The sequence below is a fragment of the Dermacentor andersoni genome, chromosome 4, assembly GCF_023375885.2.
Source record: "Dermacentor andersoni chromosome 4, qqDerAnde1_hic_scaffold, whole genome shotgun sequence".
NCBI lineage: Eukaryota > Metazoa > Arthropoda > Arachnida > Ixodida > Ixodidae > Dermacentor > Dermacentor andersoni.
The window spans coordinates 115,611,900-115,638,122 of record NC_092817.1 but is presented as its reverse complement, the minus strand read 5'-3'; the positions used below and the strand labels follow the sequence as shown (position 1 = coordinate 115,638,122).

Genomic DNA, 26,223 nt, shown 5'->3' with positions numbered 1-26,223 from the left:
GATACATTTAGTTAAGCAAATTTAAACAGTCCAAGCTTGTCCTAGCATCAGACTTGTGCATAATGCATTACATGTAATTAGTTGTTTGTAATCAGTAACATTTTTTAGTAATTTTGTAGCTTAATGATTACATTGTTGACTTGGTAACGCTCACTGTAATTCAATTACTTTGTTCCAGTAATTAATTACATGCAACAAGTCAATTTATTACGAGGCAAGCTGTAACAGGCAACACAGTTTTGAGAACCTGAATTTGGCAAAAACTACAGTACAGTAGAACCTACTTACAACGATACCGGTTTTAACACTATATCGGTCATAACAATGAGAAGCTGCTGCACCGTGAACTTTGTATGTTTTCTATGAAGAAGTAACCCGCTTACTACAACGCCCCGATGCAGCATTATCGTTTATAACGATGAAGTCTGGCTGCTGGGTGCCCCTGCCGAAAGGTAGTGAAATGCAAAATCCTTGAAAAGAAAAAACGAAAATGAGAAATTCGAGCTGCTGAACAATGGGCCTGGCAGCCGCCACACACTCATTTTCCAGCCTTCTCTGTGTGCCTCTCTCCTGTTGCCTTTCCACCTCTCCGAACACGAATGGGCTGTGTCCATAGCTCTACGCCATGCCACCATGCCACCCTCTGAAACATGAATGTATCGTGCCAACTGTGCTACTCCCAGTTTGCTCACTGGCTCCACATTCAGCGCAGTTCTGTAAACAGCTTAATCGTTCGCGTTCGTCTTTGTTGGTTGCGTCAAAATCGTTCCTGTCCTCATGGTTTCCTAGCCTCGTTTGACTCGCCGCCAAAATGGAAGATGGCTGATCTGCCTGCCGATCATCGGCAATGCACGATGGTGCCAGTGAAAAGAAAGTGCACAGCTATATATTTGGAAACTAAGTGCTTCTATCTGATGAGGCGATCGTCACGAATGTGCTTGCATCGGACAGAGACGGTGGCGACAGCAGCGATGACGTGGTAGGGCGGGCTGCCTCAACGTTGTCCTCACTGGTCTCTATGGTGCTTCGTTTTCATGAGAAAGCTTCTGCTGCACTACATGGAGCACCTGGATGCCTTGGAGAATGATGTTGGCGAGCTTCGCGTAAAGCATGCAAGGCTGATGGACATCGGATTTTTTCTTGCAAGCCAGTGAAAAGTACGTTGCAAGATGCTTGTGGCGATCTCACCGCAGCGTTTCTTCTGGATTTCTCAAGCCGACAGGCTGCCGTGGCAACCTTCTCACATTTTTTAAAAGGTCCCTTTTGGGCTTTTGGGGGTACCAAAGCAATGCCTCGGCAGAGTTTACATATCGCTTGCCATCTGTGACCCCTCTTTGCAGTTGTTATACGAGTGCTATTCTTTAACGCCGACAACCGCGACTTGTTACACACCGTCGGATCTACTGTATAACGCCCAAGATTGTGCCATGTAGCTGCCTCATGAATGCACATGTTCATGCAGGCAAACCCGCAGGGATCAGTATTTGTTTCCTCATCTTAATGTTCCACCATATGTTGGCCGATGATTGAACCGGTGTTGGTATATCTCAATAGCAAAGGCCACTTAGGACGTTAATAGCAGAAAATTACATATGGACAATTTTTTTCAGCTTTTCATTAGCGCAACCAGGAGTGTCTTTTCCAAGTTGCAGCACAAATGAAGTGCTGCACTTGATAGAGGGCCCAGATGTAAAGTGGTCAAACATCCCGATTTTAGGCAGGACGATGCCTCCTTTTACCGCCTTGCTCCCGCAGTGCCACGGCTTACGTGTGGGACAGTGCTCTGTCCTGCTTTACTCTCTTCGCACCCCAAGTTATCCCAAAATGCCTGCCCTCTACGATCATCCGAACACTTAATCGCTGACCCTTGTCCAAAACTTGACGCACTTTTTGCACCGAGTCGTCCATTTGGGATGTCGATGGGCATCCCGAGCGATCGTCGTCATTGACAGACTCTCGACCTTCCCGTAACCTCTTGTGCCTCATGAAAGTTTGGCTTTGTTTCATTGCATCTTCACCGTAGCTTTCTGAAGCATTTCGAGCATCTCCGCCCCATTTTTACCCAGTTTCACACAAAAGTTGATTGCATAACGAAAAACTGGTCCATTTTTTTTCTCAGCGAGGATACAGTAGGATACCTCTGCGTGGAGCATGACCTGCCTCAACAACTGCCCGCAGGCAACCAAGACCGGTCTCATTTTGAAGCTTAGATCCCCCACTAACTTGTCTGCCCGAAGCCCCGCCCCGCCGGGCGGCGTTGCCGACTACAAAAATCATTCTGGGAAGTTTTGGGACAGACCTTGTATAATTTCTCAATGCAGCTACTATGGACTTCTCAATGTGTTGTCTAGTGATCTGTAACCAAGCAAAAGTGCACTGACCCCACTGTCTTAATGTTGTCTTGCTTGGCGTGCATGTGGTGTTGGAAGCACATAGAATAATGCCTAAATGCAAGTGTAAACTTACTGATTAGCTCGAAAACTGGCTGGGTTCCCATAAAACGTGGAATAAATGTTGAATCTTGTTCCTGCCTCAACTCCCCCCGTCAAACGCCAAAGCATCCGAGGAATCTGCTGGTCACATTACCCAGGTTCTCAGTAACCAAAAAATTGTATGTTTACACAGTACAACACGGCACTTTCCCCAGAGCGCACATAGAGCAAACTGGATAACCCCCCCTTCTTACCTTTCTTCTTTCTCCTCGCAGAAGTTTCTCTGTCACTGATGTCTTCAGAACAAAAACAAGGGACAGCGACCGATAAATTTCTTTATAAGCAACTGACAATGTAGCTGTTAGTGTAGGTAATCAATATATGAAGGGCTGCAGAGGACATACTGAAAGTGTCAAGGCAGCTCATTCTGTTTATGTATTTATGCAGTGTTAATAAAACATTGGAGGAAAGTAACCTAGAATTAATCAATTACCATTGAGCGATTCCTCAGTTATGTTTGTGGAGCAGCAATTGGTAACTGTAATCAGTTACATTCTTGAATGAAGAAATTTTCGATTGCAATCGGTTACTTTTTTTTTCTGTAACGTGCACAAGTCTGCTAAGCATTGGACCATTTGAACAGTCGGGGTCAAATGAGAAGTTGACTGTAATAATGAAACTCGAGATGTTTCTGATGATGGCAGTAGCACCACGAATAGCTACACTATCGTGTTTGAGGCATACATCAAGCACTGTGCAGAAGATGATACTGCAACAACTAGTGCCACGACGTTTTCTCAGGGTTGATCATGCACAGGTTAGGAAATTTTGAAGTTTGCCCAACACTTAGCTGTGGCCTGCAACAAGTTCTTATTTGCAAGGCTGAAAACTAGTTAGTTTGCTTAATTTGAAAACCTATAAAGTTACTTCAGTTTCTTTTTATTAATTTAAATTCAATATATTTATAGTTCTGATGTAATTGAGTGATTAATGCTGCTTTTTTGAACTGGTGAATTTCGCTACAAGCTAAGTTTACTGTAGCATTTCCACGCTTACTACTGACCATCACGTAAAGCAAACTCGCCCAGCTACAATGTAAGCTATATGCAATGTGCCTTTCATAGTTAAAGCTGCAGGCTCCAGACGTTCACTTATAATTTCACCGTTTTCTTGTGCTGTACTGCGAGAAGCGTGCTTGAGGCCAATTAATTGGGTATCACCTGAAAATTTTGTGTCCATATATACAGGAAATTGAGCGTCTAATGGTATTCCTTTTTTCTTTCAGCGAAAAGTAAGCTACATTTTCACCATTATTGGCAACATTGTTGATGTCAACCTTTTGTTGTAAAAACTCCCTTTCCCTTGTTTCGTTACAGATACTACTGATTTTTATGCAAAAGATGGAGCTACTTTTGACCAAGTGCCCTCCCGAGGACATCAAAAACCACGTTCTGCCAATGATTTATGGCTCGCTCGAATCAGATGCCCAACAAATCCAGGTAGGGTGAAAGGTAAAGGAGGACCCTATCAAGGCAGGTAAAACACAGCATTAAAAGTTCAAATTTTGTTGACAATATTTTTATGAAGCCACGTCTCTGTAGCTACAGTCAGTAAGAGTGTGTTTATGGCAGCCAAAAATATAGTCACCATAGGTCCTTTCCCGCCTAAAGTACACGTAGGTTTCATCCTGAAGCTTCTGATCCAACTGGTGTCAAATTTTTAAACATCAGAACTGCTATATCACATGGCATGAAATTTGAGCGTACATCTCATACGGATAACATGAGGATGCAAGATTTGACGGCGGCAGCAAAAGGAAGAGGAACATATATTTTTTTAATACTATTGAGCTTAACTTTTTTTTTTTCTGTTCCCACTGCCACACTTTACTCTTTGTCATAACCTTTTTGGTGCGACTTTTCCTTCCTTCCTTTCCTTCTTTCTATCCCTTCCGTTCCTTCCATCATGAAGGTCAAGTAGGCTTGCATCCCTTCCATTTGCAGTTGCCAGCATCTTTATTTTTTCTATTTATGTGTATTTCTCTGTCTCTAAACTTAACGATATTGACAATTATTAATAACGACACCCCATCATCTTGTCCAGGAACTGTGCCTCAACATCATCCCAGACTTTGCCCATCTGATCGACTACCCGTCAATGAAGAATGCCCTGTTGCCAAGGATTAAGAGGCTGTGCCTTCAGACCAGTTTCCTCTCCGTAAGACAGCTTTTTGAATTTTGTAGATCTTACCATGCGTGTCCTTTCGGGGTACGTGCTTGTTCTACAACAGCATGGAGATGGTCATTGCTTGCTGGTTTTAAACTGTGCTGACACGACCGTCACAAATGCACCCACCACATGAAGTCAGCAGGCAATGAAGCTAAGGAAAGCACGGGGGAAATTGACTGTTCTGGTTAACATAAACGTGGTAATAGTAATGAACGGGGATTTGAAAGCGGGACAAAAAGAAAGCTTGAGCTGAATCCACATGTTCTGCATTGTGTGTGTGATGCTCCGTCATTGCACTGGCACCTGCTTTCTCGTTCACTATCTTGGGTATTTGTTGTGTGGCATAGGCACTGGCATTAATTATAAACAGCAACTTTTCGGGATGACAATGGACAGAATAATGATTTGCGTGTGGGTACAAGATCTAGCCCTGGGGGTGTCAGCCAGCACCATTTTGTCTTTTCATCCGCTTTCGTTTGTTCCTTATTAGTAGCTTGAAGTTTCAGTGAGAAAGGGCAGTTAATTTCCTCTTTTCTCCCTTTGGCTTCATTGTCTGTTGACGTCGTGCGGTAGTAACAGACTAATAGACGAGCCTCCTCAGTTCCCCTTATTCTTTTCGCTTGTAAACACATCCAAGTCAGGCTGGACCTTTATCACCTAGGAGAAATTCCAGCAGAAACCATCTATAATGATTGTATAAGTTGTGCGAGAGCATTTGCACAGCACACATGCTTAATCAAAAAAGAGAAAGTTTCATTCGCATATAACACCAAGTATAATACACATATAGCACCGAGTATAATACACATATATACAGTAGAACGTTGTTGATGAGGTCCCGTTACGTACGATTTCCCGGTGCCAAAATTTGCGATCGAGAACATAATACATGACCGAATAAAGTTACGCTTATTTTTTACCGGTTCATACATTCCCATACCTGCCAACCTGGCGAGATGAAAAATCGAGAGACAATTTATTCGCGCCAACAGGATGGGGGTCGTTCAAACTTTCCGGTAGTGTCCGATAAGTCCTTTATCAGGGACCTTGCAGTAGCAGACTTTGCTCACTTCAAACAATTTGTTGGAGTAGCTTTGCTCAAAACATGGTCCAGACTGATGGCCCTTCACTAGTAGTAGGTGTTGGAGGGTTGTGTTGCACATCGATGATCGGAATTCAGTCCTAGTTTTTCGCGCCGTGCTAAAAATACTCTCACACTCTGCATAGCTATGCGGTATCGCGAGTAAATCCAGCATCACCTTAGCAACTCGGTGAAACATGTTTTCCATCAGTGTTATTCATTTTTCCAACCATAGACCACTGCACATCCCACCTTTCTTGATTCAGAATGTCGTCTGGAAGACTGTACGCCTGTAGTGTGGCAAGCTCAGCTTCGAGAGCATCTAATGCATCTTCAGCAGATTCATTGGACTCTCTGGGCAGCAGCTGAGGGAAACTCTGAATAAAGAATTGAAGACTCGAGGGCGATGCCTGTGAAATAAATTTCAGGTTGGCCGCCACCGCATTCTTCAGAGTTGCGTTTCAGAGTTGCGTCCACACCCGTAACGCTTCGCCTTGTCGCATTTCGGAAACATTTTCCAAAAGAAGAGGCCCAGTGTGGTCGCTGACACTAAGGGGTAGGTTGTGTTTGATGAGGAATCCCATAAACAGTTGTCTATGTTCACTATGTTGTCTTGCTGCTCAGCGGTGCGAACATAGCTGTGATGCTTCGCCGTGGAAACGTGCAGTTTCAAGTCGCCTTTGCCACCGCGAGACATGCTGACGTCGCATCCACACATTGTACAAAATTCAAAATGTTCTTTTCTTGATGTCAAAAAGCACGGAAATTCAGAAGTGTAAGATCGTAAAAACTTCTACAAATGCCTTTTCTTGGGCTTTGATATTGCCATGGCATCAAGCACATTGGATTCTAACTTTACACGGTGCGCCGCACACGCACGACCTAGCCAACACTAATCATACACACAAGCACCAGCAACAATGCACCATGCAGGAAGGCATGCATGCATGCACGCATGAAATGCACGAGCTACATTGGCTGTGGCTTTGGTCAGCTTACTAGGCACTGTAGTCGGCTGCTTAGTCGATGATACTAATGGTGCTAGTGCAGCCGTCATGGCAGCCATTGTTGGTGATACTGACGATTACAATGTGGCTGTAGATTCCGCGGTGCTGGTTTCGCAAAAACCATTATAGCGCAAACAGAGACCACTTTTCGGGAGATATCAGACAATGATCGTACAATCGGAAAGTTCCGTAAAAAATCGGGAGTCTCCTGGGTGAATCGGGAGGGTTGGCAGGTATGCATTCCCAGAAAACATAATTTTTTGGTGCCTGCGTTCAGTACATTGCCAAAATCCAATCATACAATACGTTTTCTGGCTGCTAAATCTCATGCAAACAAGAAAATGCGCAAGCTGCGGTGCAGTTTGCGCATTTTTTTCACTGCAGTATGTAATCAGTAGCTTCGCCGCAGTAGCTTCACCGCAGTATGTACACGGTCGTCCACTTCCGATTTGAACACGGCTCCGGGCGGCCGGCGAGGCCGGCGCTCCGCGGAGCGCCGCTCGTGGGCGCCGGGGTAACTAACGCGCCGGCGCACTGGCAGCCACAGGCGTGGCCTCAGCCGCCAGCACACACTAGTGCTGGCGTGCTGTAGCAGACGACGCGGCTGCGGCCAAGCCTGTGGCTGCCAGTGCGCCGGCGCATTAGTTATCCCGGCGCCCACGAGCGGCGCTCCGCGGAGCGCCGGCCTCGCCGCCCGCCCGGAGCCGTGTTCAAATCGGAAGTGGACGACCGTGTACTCGCCTGCCCATGCCACCTGAAAATGCCGGCACGCTCAAGTTCTTATTCCGGCACCAGCAAATCTCATCCTGGGTCGTCGCACGCCGCATTCACCACTATTGCAGCCACCCTACTGCGATAAGCATCTTTGCCTCTTTGTTTCACAGCGTGTGGTGCCGTTGGAAGCGTACTGCACACTTTTAATAGGTGATAACCCAAACATGCCACTGTTCCCTGCTGCAGACTGCAATCATTTGTTTTCTGGCTGCCGAATCCCATGTAAAAAAGAAAAGGCACGAGGCACAATTGAAAACAGTAGCCAATGGCGGTGCCCACTCAGTTTCTCATTTTGGTACCGGCTAATCTCCTCCCGGGTCGTTGTACGCCGCATTTACAGCTACTGCCATCAACCAATTGCGATAAACATCTTAACCTAGCAGTTATACAGTGCTTGGGGCATAGTGCCGTTGGTAACATGCTGTTCTCTGCTGCAGGCGGCGAGATGTGAGCGTCACACTTCATTTTGGCGGCATCCGGCATCGCCCACCAGTTCGATTTCGTTTCGGTTTTCCATCGCTGTCTTAAAACACTACGCAATAGGAAAACAACTACTATAAACGTCTTGGGCCGCCGAAGCCCCACTAGCTTGACGCTGATACAATCTCGACTGGGTGACGTGGGTCTTCACTGCAAGAATCAGGAAACGACGACGAAGGCTGGCATTGTGATGATGAAAAAAAGTAGAAAAGAATGTATTCACTTCATTGGTACATGGTTGCGACTCTATCCGAGTCCTGAGTGGCTCTGATTAACGCGGGGGCCACCCAGTGTTAATCAGAACTGCTCGAGACCCGGACTGCCTTAAATAACCCCTCACACTTTTGTGGTCATCGATGTCTTCTTGGAAAACTTGGGGAGCTTATGGAAGTATCAGTGCCTCTGTCAGGTTCTGAACTCGACGAGCCCTTCCCCTTCACGTCTTCTCCTCTTCGTCCTTTCCTTCATGTCTGCTCAGGGTGTAAAGGGTGACACTTTTTTGGGGAAGAGGGCAATTATCTCTTCATGGGAACGCACACCTGAATGTTTCTCACACTTGACAGGTCGATGTTCAGGCTTATCCTAACAGCCTTTTCTGGGATGAGATAAATCATCTTTTCATGGGAATGCACGCTTGAATGTTTCTTACACTTGACAGGCCGATGATAACGTGCGTCAGCACCTCGTGCCACGATTCGAGCAATGCTTCGCATTAGGTAGATGTCAACTATAGTTGTTTGTAAATTTCTTTTTGTTTTTTCGAATTGTATGTTTTCCCGGTTAGTGCATTTTTTTTTCACATTTCTTTTTTCCAGAACATATAAACAAGGTGTTACTGTAATATGCATGTCGTACAAGTGTATAGTACGCCGAACCGCCTCCTGGCAACACAATTGCCGATGTTCTTTACAGCTAAAGTCGCCTTGTCCTAGAAGGCAGCCGGGTACTACTTCCGTGGCACTGACATTTTGGTGCTTCACTGAGTAGAAAGAATGCAATTTCCTGATAGCGTGCACGTCACGTGGTTAGCATGTTAGTTCGTGCGCTGCCAAGGTGCGCACTTGCTTGCTATGTCGGCACATTAAGGCGGCCAAACCCTTGCCATCTCTAAATGATGCCTCCTGTACACTAGAAGAGGATTAGGATGATGATAGCCAGGCAGCAATAGCAAAGCCAAAACCTCGAGCCTGATTTCTGGCTGAAATTTTGGTCTAGATTCGCATCTAGTACAAGGCGTAAATTTAGACCCTAATACGTAATTTAAAAAAAATCTTGTATTAGATGCTGGTTTTTATGGTAACCTTATTTCGAAGTTGGTGTCTGTCTTCACTACACTTACATATTGTGACTGCTCCAAGTCTAAGGTGTGGTGCTGCCATGATAAATACGAGGCAGCATAGGAGACCAGTATGTCATGCCTCCTGTTTTACAAGTCAATGCCTTCACAATTCAGTCTAATCTAGCAAGTTAAATTGCCTGCAAAAGAAGAATGCTGTCAACCAGTAGTGCATTTCCCTTGTTTCTAGGTGCGTGTCAACTGTCTGGTGTGCCTGGGAAAGCTGCTTGAGCACCTCGACAAGTGGTTGGTGCTGGATGAAATCCTTCCCGTGCTGCCTGAAATACGTTCCAAAGAACCTGCAGTCCTCATGGGAATACTGGGTAGACCTTTTTGTTTTTTCCCCCTCTCTCAATTACTTGTTCATGTGCTGAAAGGAGCAGCAATATGTTTCTCACATAGGTGCTTATTTCTGGTAAAGTGGCAGGAATCGGGAGTCGGATAATTACACTGAATGTTGCATAGGCAAGACAATCCAGTATCAGTGGCACTTTCAATTGAACCACTGGCTCATTTGGGTCCAAATTTCATACACAACAGATTTCATGGGGCACTTTAGTAGCACCATGTTTGGGTGCTTTATTTAAAAATACAAATTGCATTACAAGGCTAGTTTGTTCATGCATAGCAGAACACAACTCACAACAACGTTTATTCTACGATCACGGAAAGTTTAAGCTAGGAGCTGAGTTTTGCAGAAGCATACGACCAGAAGTTAAGCAGAGAAACGTGCCTCTTGTTCTGCACAAACATCAGATTTGGTGAACTTAACATTTTAAGATACTAAAAAAAAAAATTGTTCAAAAATACTGAACTTGTTTTCTTACTGGATTTGTTGACTGTTTATTAACTTTTCCAGGGTTTATGCTGTAGGAATGCTGTGAACAGGCCTTCTGCTCTATGGGCACAGCTAGCATGATGTTTGCCATCATCATCATTAGCTTTTTTTTTTTTTTTCCACTCGGGCCGAAGACTTCTTCTGATCTCCCATTACCCTTGTCTTGTGCTAGCTGATTCCAATGCACATGCGAATTTCATAGTTTCACTGCCCCATCCCATTTTCTGTTCTCGAGTGCGCTTTCCTTCCCTTGGCACCCATTCTGTAACTCTGATGGTCCACCTTATGCATTACATGGCCTGCCCAGCTCCCATTTTTTGTTTCTCTTAATGTCAACTATAATATCGGCTGTTGCTATTGATGTTACGCTTAACATTTTTCATTCCATCACTCTTGGTGCGGTTCTTGTTCGCGAGCTTCTTTGTTAAACAAGTTTCTGCCCCATACGTTAGCACCAACAGAATGCAATGGTTGTACACCTTTCTTTTCAGTGACAGTGTTAAGCTTCTGATCAGGATTTGGTAATGCATGCCATAGGTACTCCAACTCATTTTTATTCTTCTGCAAGTTTTCTTCTTATGATCAGGGTCCCCTGTGAGTAGTTGACCTAGATAAGCATACTCCTGTACAGACTCTACAGGCTGTACCATAGGCAAATGGAAATAATTGTGAGATTTATTCATAAAGCATTCATAGAATGGCGACCAAAAGTTTGGATGCGATTATACAGTGATTCTGTGGAGTTGGTGCTAGTGCTCCAGTTACAACCGCATAGTTCAGCAGGTTAAAAAAAATTGAGCTCTGAGAAATTGGTAAGCAATTATGTCCATATTCTTTCTATGAGTATTGCCCTAAGCTGGATGCAAATAAAACATTGTAAAGTTATTGTTGTCATCATGGCAGTCGTTAACAAAATTTTTATATTCGAAATTTTATGACAATATTGTAACAGTTCCCAGGTGTGAAATATACTGACTTAGGCCTTAGATAAACATGTACTGATACTTAGAACAGTAACACGCGACAGAAAACTGTTTCACATTACACATACACAAATGCGCACGTAGCGTCACAGTGACTAAGTTTAATTGCGAAGGGCAAGGCAGCAGTTGCAAGTCATGTTTTTGTTTTGTACTTTGTGTATATTGCACTTGCATAGAGATGCCCCAACTAGCCAATTGTGTCCTTACTGTCACACCTATGCAACTACACACAAATTTGAAACCTCGGACCTCACGCCCTTTGCAGGCATCTACAAGCTGGCCATGTCCCACAAGAAGCTGGGGCTCACCAAGGATGTGATGGCGTGCAAAGTGATCCCGTTCTTGATGCCCCTGACCATAGAGAATGGGCTAACGCTCAACCAGTTCCAAGCCATCATGGGCGTTGTCAAGGACATGATCGCTGCCGTTGAAATGGAGCACAAAGCCAAGCTGGAGCAGCTCAACTCCATCAAGCAGGAACAAAGGTTTGTTCACCCTTTCTTTTTTTCACTTGGCTCTTCCTGTCTTTTATAGCTGTCATTCAGAAATTTGATGTTTAGGTCAAAGGCACCCTATAATAACTGCAGGTGATTTTGTTAAATTATGTACGACTTTGTGCATGAAGAGACAAAACACACAAGCATACCATGTGTATCATGTCTGCTTGCAGTTAAGACCAATAAGCCACTCTGGCAAATGGCTTCGTGGTTAATTAGTGTGGTAACGTAGCTGTTACGTGGGCTTATTTTTGATGAAGAGGATGTTTTTCAGCACAGCATGCCGAGTAAATTTGTAGGGCTGTTCTTGGGAACACTGATGATTATGATACTCCCTAATGCAACATTTGAGCGCAGCCCTGTAAGTGTTTTCATGTCACATTTATTGGCTGGCATGGACAGTCTGTCTCGTGCGGCACCTTGCAAACGAGCGAAGTGTGGTGCGACTGCCTCGCTAATCGGGAGATTGTGAGAGGCAGCGCGGGAGTGACGTGTGACAGCGATTCAGAGCAGCCACCGTAGACAGACCTACGCTCACGTAGCGCTTTGTTTTGACGCCCATGCCTTGTCGGTGGCATCATTGGTGAACAGATGACGCGTGCTACTCTGGCGCTATCTCGTAACGATCATTGCCGCAGAAAGCCCCACACACACTACACTCTTAAGCAAAATCACACCCTTTGGTTTGTATCTCGCCACACGACAATAATCGCCGTCTGTCTTGCCCGCATTTCCTTTCTTTAACGCTGCGAGCCCGGTACTTCCAAGTCACGAACGACATGCGCATTATCAGCATGGCAGAGCATTCTCAACAGGAAAGTAGCGAGCGCAGCGTTTTCAAGAAAGGAAATGCGAGCAAGACAGATGACGATTATTGTTGTGTGGCAAGATATGACCCAAAGGGTGTACATTTGTTTAAGAGTATAGCAGCAAAATGCGTGCAGTGCGCTGGCTGTGTTAAAATGCAGCTGCAGCAGAGCCCCCACACCAACTGGTGGCGAGCCACTATGGCAGTCACGTGACAAGCATGAAAATCTTACCTCCTCTATGTAGCTGCTAGATGTCAGGTGTCTTTTCCTTCGTTTGCTGATAGGTTGGTGTTGTGTTTACATTCTTCATCCTTCGTTCTTAACGTGAGTCATGTCTTATGATGATAACAACATTGCCACTGATCATAATCATGTTGGGGGTGTGCTCTTCTGCTACGACGTTGCTGCATTCCAAAGTCAAAGAGAATGAGGTACTGGGTGTCGCCTCCGTGTCCTTGAATTCAGGGTCTGTCTTGTCGTACAGAATCGGATATGGCACACTGTCTACAAAAACATTTCCATCAGGACGTCTTGGTTTACACTCATCTTTGTAAAAAAACAATCTCAAAACATGACAGTCAAAACAAGCATGAACGAGACCAAGCCAGGCAAACCAAGCAAATGCGAGCAAGAGTTGTGAGCTGATGAGAGTACAAAGTGAGCAGTCCAGCAGGTCCACGTGACACCAGGTTCCCATGCGCACATCACTGTCTCATTGGTCTCTGCCGTTCGCAGCTTGCGTCTTTCATATTCTGCTCTGCGTTACTCTATCATCTTTCGCTGTTGTGCTTGTTCGCTATTTCTATATTTCTAATATTCTAATATTCATAGACGTAACGCTAGAGACCTTCGTTCATTGGAGCACTCATTCCAGTGCAACACTTGCTGGCCATGTACAGATGAAGCGCGATATAATGAAATAAAAATGTTTGTCTGCTATTATCAGCACCTAGTAAATGTATGCTTATAACGAATAATAGACATGATGAAGCTATTTTCATGTTAGATGTAATTTCATTATGACGAAGTTTGATTGTGGTCATGGGGACCTGGTTCACCAGCAGGAAAACTGAAATGAGTTGGAGTGCACTTAGCATACACTGTCTCGTCATTCAGTGTACATGTTCAGCGTGCATTACCTTGCAAAAAAACAACTGCTTGTGCATATTCTAATTCACGCACAAAGTCCACTAATATTGGGTAAATAGTATTAACAACATTACAATACTGTGATTTTAAAATTTTTACTAAGTGAGAAACGTTATGCGAAAATAACCTGCGACTCAACGCAGCATATTTAAGAAGTGCATGTGAAATAGCCGTAGATCTCCATTTCACCATAGGAAATTGCAGAAAAAAAATATGTATCACTCATAGCTGACTGCTGTTATGCATGCTGAAGTAAAATGTGCTGAACCAGTGTGTTCAAAATGTTTTCAATTTCCTGTGCTGCCAGTGGCTTATAGCCCCGACACACGGGCACTACAAAAGCCTTTAGGCTAGGGGACATCTACAGGAAAAGCATTCACGTGGAGTGACACACGGCAAAGGAGTATCACCTTCTCGGTATGGGTCTCTTGTGGAAAGGGAGATATCCTAGCTCTTTCATGGGCCTAAAGGGGTATCCTTGTGTGCAGCTTTTCGACAACAGAAACTTGACAAAGCGCAATGGTGCCTTATTATTAATTTGAGTGCTTGCAAGAGCAATATTATACTTGGCAGTGCCAATTTGTCCGGCAGTGTACCTTTAGTGCAGCAATACTCTCAAACCACCATAGTCATTTCCACAATTATGATTGCCACTGCCGCATCATATTGGCCTTTGGCAGCTTCATCACTCTGCGACCTTGTATCCGGCTTACATGAGGCAGCGTGATCCTCATGGCTCTTGTTTTGTCAGTGTTTGGAAGCACCGCATACCTTTAGGTCAATGTTCCCTATCCGCTCAGGTCAGCAGATTCTCCAAGCCTGCACACATTCGCACAATTCTCATTCCGGTACCGGAAGGCAGAACCAGCTTGGCAAAACTCTGTCCTTGCTCCACTGCCGAACTGGCTGAACTTTGGTAGCCAAGTGAACTGCATGTAATTGGCATCTGATAGACACACTTGTAGAAATACTAAATTAACGGCAGTTCTCCACAATGCCTGAACAAATAAAATGGAAGCGGAGTGGACTGTAAGCAACGTTATATCTACTTTAATGCTGTGACAAGATTAAAATTAGTTGCTTTTTTTTTACTTTTCATTGACCAGATGCACTATTTTCTAATATTTATTTTCTAACGCCATGTGTTTTGCAACCGCTTACTGAAAACATGTGAAGGAGACTGCACCGTATTTAGTGTCATTGGCGAAGCTTTTTGGTAAAGGGTCCTTCAGCGTAAAGCAGAGGTTTGCTAGACTTGCTCATGTGTCAGGGATGTTAGGCTTGCTGGATTTCTTATTTCCTTTTTCTTTTTCTTGACAGTGCCGCAATGGAGATGAGCAATCCCAATGAAATTGTTCCTGGTCTTACGCTGTCAAACAAAGCCAACTCTACGGTATGTAAAAAAAATATGTAAGAAGTTTGCGACAGCTGTAGTAAGATGATGTAGCATGAGTGGCAATTTCAAATACTGGGTCTTTTTATTCCAGACTAGTAATGTCTATGATGACCTGGGAATTTCTAATTTCTCAGCATCATCGCCAAATGCCAATGCCACCAAGTCGCCTACGCAGAAACCTAAGGTATGAGCTGCTGATAATTTTTTTGAGCTGTAGGAGGGCGAGATAGGTGTCATATCTGAAAAGAGTTTCTATTAGGAAATTTTATTCCATAGATTGCATCCATATTCATATATATTGCACAGCTTGTACAAAAAAAAAAAAGAAAAAGAAAAAGAAAAAGCACAGTGAAAGGGAAAATTGTCATCCACTTGACTGCAGCATGAAGCTATAAAGAAAGCTTCACTGTTGCAAAAAAATTTGTCCTGATCTCTGTTTCGAACTCACGACCACTGCCCTTTCGGGCACTAACTTTACCACCTGGCCTAACCAGGAGGTTAGCAGATCGCAGTGCGAGGCCGAATTAATAGACAATTTGAAGCACAGGGAAACACAGAGTGTGGCAAAATATGGCAAGTTTTGTAGAAGCTCGCATGGTGGAGGAAAACTCATGAAAGATAGAATACCCAATTGTAGCACAAAGCTACAAGGAAAGCTTTCTTTCTGAGAAAACCACATGGGTTTTTCCGAAACACAGTAAAAAACATTCAAGTCATACAGTCACACTTTCCTTGCATGGAACTTGATTCCCAGCCATAACTGCAGCATTCCAACGGGAGAAGAATGCAACAGTCCTTGTGTGCTTAGATTTAGGTGTACATTAAATAACTGCAGGTGGTTGAAATTAAAGCATGTAGCCATTCACTACAGCATTTTTCCTAGTTCCTGTGTTGCTCTGAGACGTTAAGCTTCTTCAATTAATCATTGTGTCAATCACTTTCAATATATGCTGAAGCCAATGGCCACGATACATTCATGGAGGGCAGCGTGGATCTTAATGGTCATTTAAAGAACTTACAGGCATATTAAAGGATGCCACCAGGTGAAATAGACATGGCCAGGTACATTTGGCAAGAACAGTTGGAATAAATCATAGCTATAGCTAATTTAGTTAAAGCTATTAAACTTTATTTAAGAATTATTAGTGGAGTTATTCTTTTAATGGTATATGCCGGCTGCATTCTATGGTGGTAACATGGCATGCGCAGCACAGCTCAGTCGGTGTTCATGAAGATTGTATGCCTTCATCATGCTGCGATTTTAAAGCTTTAAAAAGCTTAGATGCATTGCCAAGTCCCCGCCCCCCATTCTTTTTTTACTCTTGCAGCAGCAGTCTCTCTCCATGGAAGAAAAACAGAGGTTGGCCCGAGAACAAGAGTTCCAGCAGCGCATACAGTCGCAGCCGTCCCTGATTCCCGCCAAGCCCGCTCCTACGCGACCAGTGCACGAACCCAAGGACTTGACGTCCAGCCTGATTAGCTCTAACCTGGCCTCTCTCAACATCCGGAGCCCAACCGGGTCCAATCCATTTGGGGGTTCGCCAGGCTTTGGATCATCTCCCGGTTACGGGTCCTCACCCTCCGGCGACTTCTCCTCAGCCGGACTGTCTCCAGCAACGCCTCAGTGGGGGTTCCAGAGCACCCAGCAGGCAGCAGCATCGCCGATGGCGATGACCACGCGCTTTGCAACACCACCACAGCCGCTCAGTAGGCAGCAGCAGCAGCAACAACAACAGATCAACACGTCTGCTTTTGACAACTTGCTACCGCGTCTGGGATCGGGGCCTCAGATGGGTGCACCGCGGCCCAAGCTGAACCAAATGGCACCCACGAACAACTTTGGGAACTTTGTCGGTATGCAACCGCCAGTGCAGAATTCGACGCCTGCCTTTGCCGCGCCAGTCAAGCCCTTGTCCAAGAGTGAAATGGATGACCTTCTCAGCTGAGTTGTCGCGGCGAAGAACTGCCAGCACACTCTGGGACACAGTTTTAATGTCGCAGGCGCAAAGCAAGTCGGCCCATGATACACTGCTTGCAGCAGCTCATGGTCCTTTAAGGTTCGCAATCTGAACTGCATTTGCACCAGTCCCAGTAAAGCATACAAATCACTCCAAATGGTACAGTGCTCTGACGCATCATCGCTTCTTTATGTGCGGCAGCTATTTGAAGGCAACCTGCTCGTGTGCTGCTTAGTATTATGTCTCCTCACCACGGTTCCACCAAGCACCACCTTTGGACACTCAAATGCGTGTGTCTGTGTACAGTGTGCAGATCAGAGAAACAGGACATGCAGCAGAAACTTGTGTGGCACGCATTCATTAGTCACATGCAACAGCAGCAGCAGCATTGTGGTGTTGGTCAAAACAATTGGGGGAGCACAACAGGCACTAACCATGTGGCTCACGTGATTCACACGGGGGTTCTGAATGACTTACAGGCTTGATCCTGTGTTTTATCCGGCTGAATTTATTGTTCTTTAACCTTAGATGTGTAAATTAAAAAAAGGAAAGTTATGACAAACAATGCTTTTCGTTTCTTTGTATAATAAAGCCTAATTTATTAGTGCTGGCTTCAGTAAGCTGAAGTACAATTGCTGTAACATAACCATGGCACTTGGCATTCTTATGTACAAATTACATCAGTTCATTTTCTTGTTTATAAATACATCAGTCCACAGCTATTTCCCAAAGAATGAGGCTGCAGCAACATGACCAGTGCAATATAATTATATATAGTGACTACTACTTCACCGCAGGGTGGTAAAATATAAGACGTGGACTCCAGAACCACGAGATGATGCAAAATATCAACCCAAGAGTTGCATTTAGTGTGATGTCCCCTAACTGTGCTGGGAGAAATATTTATCTGGGTGGTGGAAGAGCGGAGCGGGAAAAGGCACTTTTTGTTTTCCTTTCTGGAGCATTCTTGAATGGCCATGTGCTCTCAGAAAAGGTGAGGTTCTCCTTGTTGAATTCCAGTGGCACTGACCCAATGTCTCCATCGAATCTGTTTTTGGTTACCTGAAAGACGGGTGAAAATGTATATATACGAGTGCAACATGCGCAGAGCCAAATACTATACAAAAGACTGGCTTGCACACTGCCGTTTTCCTAGTAAATGGGAAATTGTAGCTAATTCACCAAGTGACCATTGGTAACCACTCCGAGATGCAGTGAAATTTCATTTGAACAAACTTCAGCGTTTGTTCCACTGAAAGTACATGCTACCATTAAGAGAGTAAAACAGCTGCATGCAGTGACATTTATTTCACACAATAGCTTTTAGTGTCTTCTACAAGAAAAAAAAATATCTCTGCTTCATTTACACGCCAAGTACTACATGACACATTGTAAAATGCCAATGTGTCAAATTATTGGTACACCTCTTTGCGAATTATCAGCAGCTTTAAAAGGCCACCTACAAAGCTTGCGACTGCTTTCTGGCTGCACTTGTCAGTTCACAGATTTTACCAGTCAGACGCAGTTGTGGATAGGAAGCGTGGTAGTTAGCCAACGTGGCAGTCATAATGAAGGATATCACAAATACAGTAAAACCTCATTAATTTAAATTTCACGAGACCGAAACAATAGCCCGAATTAACCAAATGTTGAATTACTGAGGGCATCAAGAAAACACTAAATGAATGCTTACTAAGTCAACATGCTTTTAATTTACTGAATGAATTGGCAAGTGCTGCTTCCATTTTGCACAATAGCAATGCAGAAGCTGCAATTCTGGTCATCTCGTGACTGATTAGCACTCGCAGCGATGAAGACCTCGCAACTTCTTTTGCAGCATGGCAGTGGCATGCATCATTATTCGAGACACGCTTTTCACTATCAGCCACACATCCCAATATTTTTTTGCTAGTGAGTTGGGAGCTAACAGATCGCCCGTCCATTGCAATGTAGGTGGCACTCTTCATTCTTGACGGCTTCCGCCGTTGTTTTTGACATTGCGTGCAGAGTAGTTGCACTCAGTCTAAATGAACCTACTGTTTGCCGCAACCGCTGTGGAGGAAACTGCAGCCGCTATCGACATGATCGTGGATGGCGACCACACAGTTCTGAAGGCATGCGGCCAACATGCCCTCTGAGTCAAAACAAAACTACTTGACACTACAACCGCGGTCGCTATCGACACCATAACTGACTGTGACCACACAGTTCCGAAGGCACACGGCCGATGCGTGTACAGAGTTGGAACGAAACTACTGTGTGCCATAACCACTATGAACAAAACCGTGGTCGCTATCGATTCGATCATGGATGGCAACTATGCAGTTATGAAGGCACTTGGCCAACATGGTGTTATGCACAGCGGTAAATGCAACAATAAAGGCTATAAAGGCATGAAGCATTCCAACATTTCTGTTGTTCACAAACAATTTCCACGGATGACTACAGCAATGTAGACTCCACTGCATCGTTTTCGGTTGGACCCTAGCATCGGTTTTGCTCTTTTGCATTGCACATTTGTGACGTTCCAAGCTTGTCGAACACCGAGAGTTGTCCGAATTAATCAGCGTGCAGTCAAATATGTTTGAATTAACAAGAGTTCGATTCCATTAAGTAATGCATACACCTGCTAAGGCCAGAGGACGAGTCTGAATTATCCGCTTTTCCGAATTGACGAGGGCTGAATCAACGACATTTTACTGTATCACCATGGATACCACAGTCCACGGGTCACTTTGTGGCCATTTATGGTGGTATGTATTAAGGTGGTGTTGATGACGAATCAAAGAGGGCAATTCACCCAAAACAGACAAGCAAGACGCTCACCTGCAGATGCTTGCGTCCCTGCTGGGAGGTCAGTCTCCGGTCCTGGAGGATGAGTACATTATCTGCCTCTTGGCTTGCCTTGACGCCACCAAAGATGGAACTGGTGCTGAGCTCCTCCGAATCCTTTTCCTGGAGCGTTCACATTTCACTCCATTTCAGGCCGGAAGTTTAGTGAGCACTTTAACTTTGAGAAAACTGTCCCAAGCCACACTGCTCTTTCTCAAAGAAAGGAGGAAAAAAAAGAGAGAGAGACTGTCCTTGCACCCTGCCTGGTCTATGCAATGGCTAGTGCAAACACGGTGCCTCTCGGTGAATGATGCAATTCGAGATCCAACAAATTAACGTGTCTACACGGAGTTCTGACACTTATTTTTCGGTATACGCAAGGTCTTTTGACAATTCCCATTTTAAGGTATAAGTTGTGGCAAAACGAATTAGCCTGTCCACAGCTCTCTCAAGTTTAGTAAGTATGAAAGATAAATGGTTGTGATTGTGATCATATCAATTTTTGGTGCTTGCACAACTTGGAAATGCTACCTATGAAACGCCCATGTTTCCTCACACCAGATTTAGAAAAAGCCAGTAAAGGCGCTTGATTTGCCGGAATGTCATGCCTCCTAAAGCATTTATTCTGAGAATAAACAAAAGTTCTTTTATTTGCAACATCAAGCATGCTCTTTCACGAACAACATGGCTACGTTGAAGTGACACCTATATTGCCACTTGTGAAGCGTACATTGTCCTGACGCTCATTGTTGCTGGAGAAGTATAGCCCAAAGGCCTACAACATAATTTTTTGTGTGTAGGTGTAGGTCCAACTGATCATATCAGTAACTTTTTTTCGATATTGGGTGAAGAAAGGTTCCAGTTAAATTGTAGTACAGTAGCTAGCTGGGCGAGTCAATACATCTGCATTATTACTTACAACACGCGCATCGAGCACAGACAAAGAAGAGAGAGATAACATGAGTATTGTGTTACGTCTCTCTTCTCTGTCAGTGTTTGATGTGCACGCTGTACGTAATAATCCAGTTAAATTGACTTTATAGAACTGGTTGGGTGTCCTCTTTAACATTGCACCATACTGTACATACAGCAACATCCTAGTGATAACAGAGATGGGTAACGATTAAAAGAAAGTGAAAAGTTCAAAAAAGAGAGATCAAGGAAAGTGAAACTAGAAAAATGAAACAAATGATGTATCGGTATAATTCTGCCTGTCATACAAGTTGCTTTCTCTGTGTTATGTTGACAGTGTGTAGGTTCGGACTTGTTGCTACAGCAATGCATATTTGGTACAACATTACTTTCGTTTTCTTCACTTGAGCATCACCACAGCAGCAAAATTAATCACTTACAATTTGAAATACAATGCATGTATCTAATGTAATTGTTCTCAAGTGCCACTGTGCTTCTTCAGAATGCATGCAACTTTTGCAGTTCCTAAAGACCCTTTGTAACACAGTTTTGGACTGTGTTACAATGTCTAGTTTCAGATAGTGTAGATAGAGAGCAGTGTCCATGTGAAATTTTATATTTGAAATACGAGTGGATGTGCCGCAGAATGCTAGCAAAAACAGACGTTTTTGATGCTGAAAGCTAAAAAAAAAAATGACACCCTTACTGCAAGTTGGAAGTGACCCATGACCTTAAAGGCCATGCCCACGGCACACTAAAATATCGCGAAGGCAACGTGCTAGGAATTATGTTATACCTACTAACCACCAGGCTCACGCATCATCTGCTTCGGTGCTACAGTCGACTTTCGTTGATTCGGCCCTGACGGGACCGACACAATTGACCAAATTATCCAAGAGGTTGAACAAAAAGAAAAAAAAAAGTGTCGCACACTTATTTTGCAGTATTTGCTTAATTTTAACTGCCCCAAATCAAACGTGCACCCATTTTCTATGAGCCCAAAGTAGAAAACTAACATGCAAATGACAATTAAGCTTTTAAACAAAGCAGAAATCTAATCCAGAAGTAGATGTTGCTGGGCTAGTCGGTTCATATTGCCGAGTAGACCATAAATATGATCGCCTTGGCGCAAACAAGGAAGGACAAGCGCTCCCCTTGTTCCTACCTTGTTTGCGCCAAAGCAGTATTTATGGTTTACTCAGCAGAAACCAAACCTGCACAACGATGGCCGATTCCTTAAGGTGAGCTTCGCCGCAATCCATCCGTGTTATGCAGTAAAGCACACAAACGCCGTGAAGCCGACTATGGTTTCGTTTCTGATTGCACCGGACAGGAAATTTTCGGCCCAGTTTTCTTTAGTCAGAAAAGGTGCACGTTAAAATCAAGCAAATTCCGTAATCAGTAATTGCAAGCTTCCGTAACTGCTTGAAAATCTTTTTAGGGCAGGCCGAAAATAGTAGTATACGAGAGGAGAAGATGTGCGTTCAATGCATCTATTGTCCTCTGAGTTGCGCCGAGACACACTGTGAATAAGAGGGGCAATTATCGGGGATGCATAGGGGTCAGGCACATGCATGCCAACTGGTCATTTGAATTACCTGGCAAAGGCCAATTTTAGGATCGAAATAATGAACGTTTGAACCGATAGAGATGCATGGGCGCTGGCCAGGATCTTCAGTCGGGATTGAATTAACTGAGAGATCGAATTAACTGGAGTTGAATTAATAGAAGTGTACTTTGTTTAAAGGCCGCTAATAAGAAAATTTATACAATTACAAGCCCTGTAGCTTTTCCAAGAGTGCTTCAATATATAGACCAATTTAGACAAAGTAAAATTTTGCAGCAGTTCGCCTTCAAAAATGCAGCCCCACCCAAACGTAGGCACGTGCAGAGGTGCTATGAGTGGGGCCTAACATCAACTGCATTACACCCTGCCCTTGCAGTATCTGCTCCAAAAGCAGCTCACACAGGGAGAACCTACCTTGCGTGGATGCATGACAAGCGTCACGTGACAATTGTGCTGCGTGGCAAAACGTCGAAAAGCAGCAATCAGGAGATCCTGCCTCCAGAAACGGTCAACGTTGGAGTTGTCCATGCCAACGCCCATCATGAACTGCACGTTGTCTACCACAACATGCTGTATGTCATGCACATAGACAGCGTGGGACATTGCCTGAAAACAACAGCAGTTGAACCACTCACTATTAAGATGCAAATAACACTGTGTTGCAAAATGTCCATGAGAGTTATTCAATTGGCTGATAAACACTGTTGATTTGTCAAAACACTGTTCTGACACAATCCGAACAACTACATGCACATGTTATACATATGATATAGGAAGTTTTGGCATGCCCACTCGGTGAGAGTGAGTGCAGCACGTGACGCTGGTGTGCGTCGGGCTCATGGGCTCCGAACAACCAGAGATGAGCATTGTCATTCAATGACGATGGGAAACTGAAATGAAATCGAGCTGGTTGGCAATCTAATGAATATGATGCCATGATGCTGCCAAAGTGAAACATGACGCTCACTTTGTGCTGCCTGCAGCAGGAAACACAGACGCGTATGGGTTATCACCTATTAAGAGCCTGTAGTATGCTTCCTGGACCACATGTGCTATCAAACCGATAAGTGAAGATGCTTATTGCAATCAGCTAGCGGTGATAGCTGTGAATGGTGACGTGCGATAACCCAAGGCGATTTGCTGGTACTGGAATAAGAAATGCATGGTGGCGTTTTCACATGACACGGCTGGCAATTGCTGTAGGGCAGCTGCTGTTGCAGATGCTTACTGCTCTCGATCGCAGTGCCTTGCACCTTTTCTCGTTTGCATGGGATCTAGCGGCTGGAATACATATCATACGATCGCAGTTTGGCGATATACTTAACATTGCTGCCAAAAGATGGTGTTTTTCTGGGAACACATTAATCGGTTAAAAAAGGCGTAACTGTATTGGGCCATTTTTTGCACTCTCGATCGCAAACGTTGACGCCAGGAAATCATGCGAAACAGGGTGATACCAACAAGGTTTTGCTGTATTACAGTTACTGTGCCACTGCACTTTGCAGGTCAAAAAGTCTCCTTTTACGTGTCGTGCAGAGATAAAGAACAAAATAAAAGGAGAGTCTCACATCCATCACATTTTTCATAGTCTCTTCTCCATGAAAAGTCATGAAGTACAGGGGCAGAAGCTCGAACTTGTCAGCCCACGAGTCGAATTCCTCCATGTTATTCTCCAGTGAAATCCTGAAAAATGAAATGCAGCCAAGGTAAAAAGGGTTGCATGCAATTCCACAGCTTCATTTACAGAAGCACCGTCTTCAATTTAGTACAGGTTGTTTTAAAGAAACAAGCTCGCAACAGAACAATGCACACAGAAACAATCAATGTCTCCATTAGTACTAGTGCATTTATTTTTATCACGCTTGCAAATTTCTGTTTATGGTCACATGTGGTCAATGTCAAGCATTGTGAAAGCATGTAGATGATAAGTGAAAGGTCATGAATGACAGATGCATCGAATTTCCTTTTACAAACACAACGCTAACATGTCCATTAAGAGAGAAAAAATGTGGCAGAGGTAAACAATACCGGGTTAAGCCTGTTCATTCTCTATTACAGCATCTAATCTGATGCAAACTCGTTTTACGTATCCAAGCAATGCATGTAAAATTACCAAATGCACAACTGAGCACCTCCTGCTAACATAGAACTTCCAGAAACGCTAATTGCTTTATTCACAGATACTTACTTGGCAAACTGGGTTAGCATAATCTTGGCTAGCTTCTCATTCTGAATTTCAAAGCTTCCCCAGAGAGTGTTCACCTGCACAAGCGCAAGGGAAGCATGATTCAGTAATTTTGCTGCACTTCGCACATATAAACTGCAATACAGTTGGCACGTCCTTTGAGTGCGCAATGTTCAACAAACAAACTATAAAGATTAAAAAAAAAAAGAGTGAAAGTGAAAAACATGCCAGCCACCGAGTTCATAAAATAATGCATCAGTGAGTTTAAGTTGAGAATGCATGAAAAGACATTCTGCTTTAGACTACAGCACAATTAGATCAGAAAAAGCAAAGCGCTGCAGACACCAAATATGACAGCAATCTTCCATGTGTGCAAATAAAGGAATTTCTCATTTCTAAACTGGGCACGGCAGTTCTCTATTCGAAGTAGTACCAAGTTCTGCTAATTCATATGAAACTTATACAGCAGCAGCAGCAGCAGCAACAACAACAACAACAACAACAACAAGGAATACACATACCCCTTGCATGCAGAGGTCCAAGGAGTACTCGCACATAAATGTAGTCTTGCCTGAACCAGTGGGTCCCGTAAATACTGTTAGCTCCCCAGTGCGAAAACCCTTAAGTAGCCGCACGAGTGCAGGAAACCTGAAAGACCGTGACAAACTATTAGTCATACCACCTTGCAACAAACCCACTCTAGCAAAGAGTTCAATGTTCGTTCTGCTGAAATAAATTCACACACACGTACTGCCACGGAAAAAATAAATACAAACAGTAAGAACTTAAATGCAGACACAAAAGAAATCCAAGAATTTGGTTACCTAATCTTAAATTAAGAGTACACATCACTTTCCCTCCAAAGAATGGTGTGTTGCACAGTGAAGTTTGAAAGAAGCAAACCAATAGAGTCGGTGACCAAGTTTCCAGAACTGCTAAGTTGTTATAATTTTGCTGCTGTCCGCCACATTTGGGCAACTTACCGGATGCGCGAGGTATTTAGGGACACGTATTCGAATTGCCATAGACATTAACATTCTCACTGTCCAGGCACTTAACATCATCCACACCTACCTCTCTGTCATCTATCTAGCACATTTATTCCAGGGTATCAATTTTCACTCTGACAATGGAGATGAAGCAGTATATTCTCCTAGTCACCTTGTACGCCGACCACAGCGACTTGGAGATCACCACCTTCTTGAATTTTGTGAAATGGTCTGTTTTCTGGCTGAGACAAGAGTTTGTAGCCAAGTTTCATCTCTGACAAAGACAATTAAGCGTTGCCAGTGGTCAGACGTAATTCAGACAGTTGAATTTCTCCAGCAGGTGGAGGTCATGATGAGTGAGAACCCTCAAAAACTGTCCATGGCCACTGACAATCAGCTTCAGGTGGCAGAATAATAAATCAAGCTGCCTGTGCATGATTTCGTTAGGCGCTACTCCTAAGTTACGGATTTACTCACGCCCGCAATGCCTACGCTACCCAAGAATGTTTAGTTGCGAACTTTAGCGACCAAGTAATCTTCAATATGGCGTCTTAGTTCCAAATATCTAAACCCATACGGCACTATGTATGGTTGGCGTCACTGAGAGAAAGACTAACAAACAGCCACACAACAATAAAAACTTGATAAAGCCTGCTATTGTGGCAACACTACCGAACATCAACACGCATCATCCGATCAGAGAGTATAGACATTATCGAAGCCAAATTCAGTCAATAATTGAGGCTCCAGTTGCTTTTATTTCACAGTC

The 26,223-nt window shown here is 44.0% G+C and overlaps 2 protein-coding genes across 5 annotated transcripts in view; one reads left to right on the top strand and one right to left on the bottom strand.

The window, feature by feature from the left end:
- Positions 1-17,534, top strand: part of LOC126537510 (SCY1-like protein 2) — a 28,572-nt gene extending 11,038 nt beyond the window's left edge. Inside the window, exons 10-16 of one of the 2 annotated variants that reach the window (XM_050184591.3) lie at positions 3,809-3,931; positions 4,536-4,649; positions 9,530-9,662; positions 11,426-11,645; positions 14,936-15,008; positions 15,103-15,195; positions 16,343-17,534. In XM_050184591.3, the coding sequence (XP_050040548.1) occupies positions 3,809-3,931; positions 4,536-4,649; positions 9,530-9,662; positions 11,426-11,645; positions 14,936-15,008; positions 15,103-15,195; positions 16,343-16,957 (1,371 nt within the window). In that variant the 3' untranslated portion in view covers positions 16,958-17,534. Of the gene's footprint in view, positions 1-3,808; positions 3,932-4,535; positions 4,650-9,529; positions 9,663-11,425; positions 11,646-14,935; positions 15,009-15,102; positions 15,196-16,339 lie in introns of both variants that reach the window. The other variant, XM_050184590.3, reaches the window with a different exon arrangement.
- A 181-nt stretch (positions 17,535-17,715) lies between these two features.
- mtDNA-helicase (mitochondrial DNA helicase) overlaps positions 17,716-26,223 on the bottom strand; it is a 35,034-nt gene continuing 26,526 nt past the window's right edge. For all 3 annotated transcript variants that reach the window (XM_050184592.3, XM_055074320.2, XM_055074321.2), the window contains 6 exons: positions 24,987-25,113; positions 24,469-24,542; positions 23,849-23,963; positions 22,695-22,886; positions 19,796-19,924; positions 17,716-18,031 (listed from right to left, as the gene is read on the bottom strand). In XM_050184592.3, the coding sequence (XP_050040549.1) occupies positions 17,873-18,031; positions 19,796-19,924; positions 22,695-22,886; positions 23,849-23,963; positions 24,469-24,542; positions 24,987-25,113 (796 nt within the window). In that variant the 3' untranslated portion in view covers positions 17,716-17,872. The remainder of the gene's footprint in view (positions 18,032-19,795; positions 19,925-22,694; positions 22,887-23,848; positions 23,964-24,468; positions 24,543-24,986; positions 25,114-26,223) is intronic.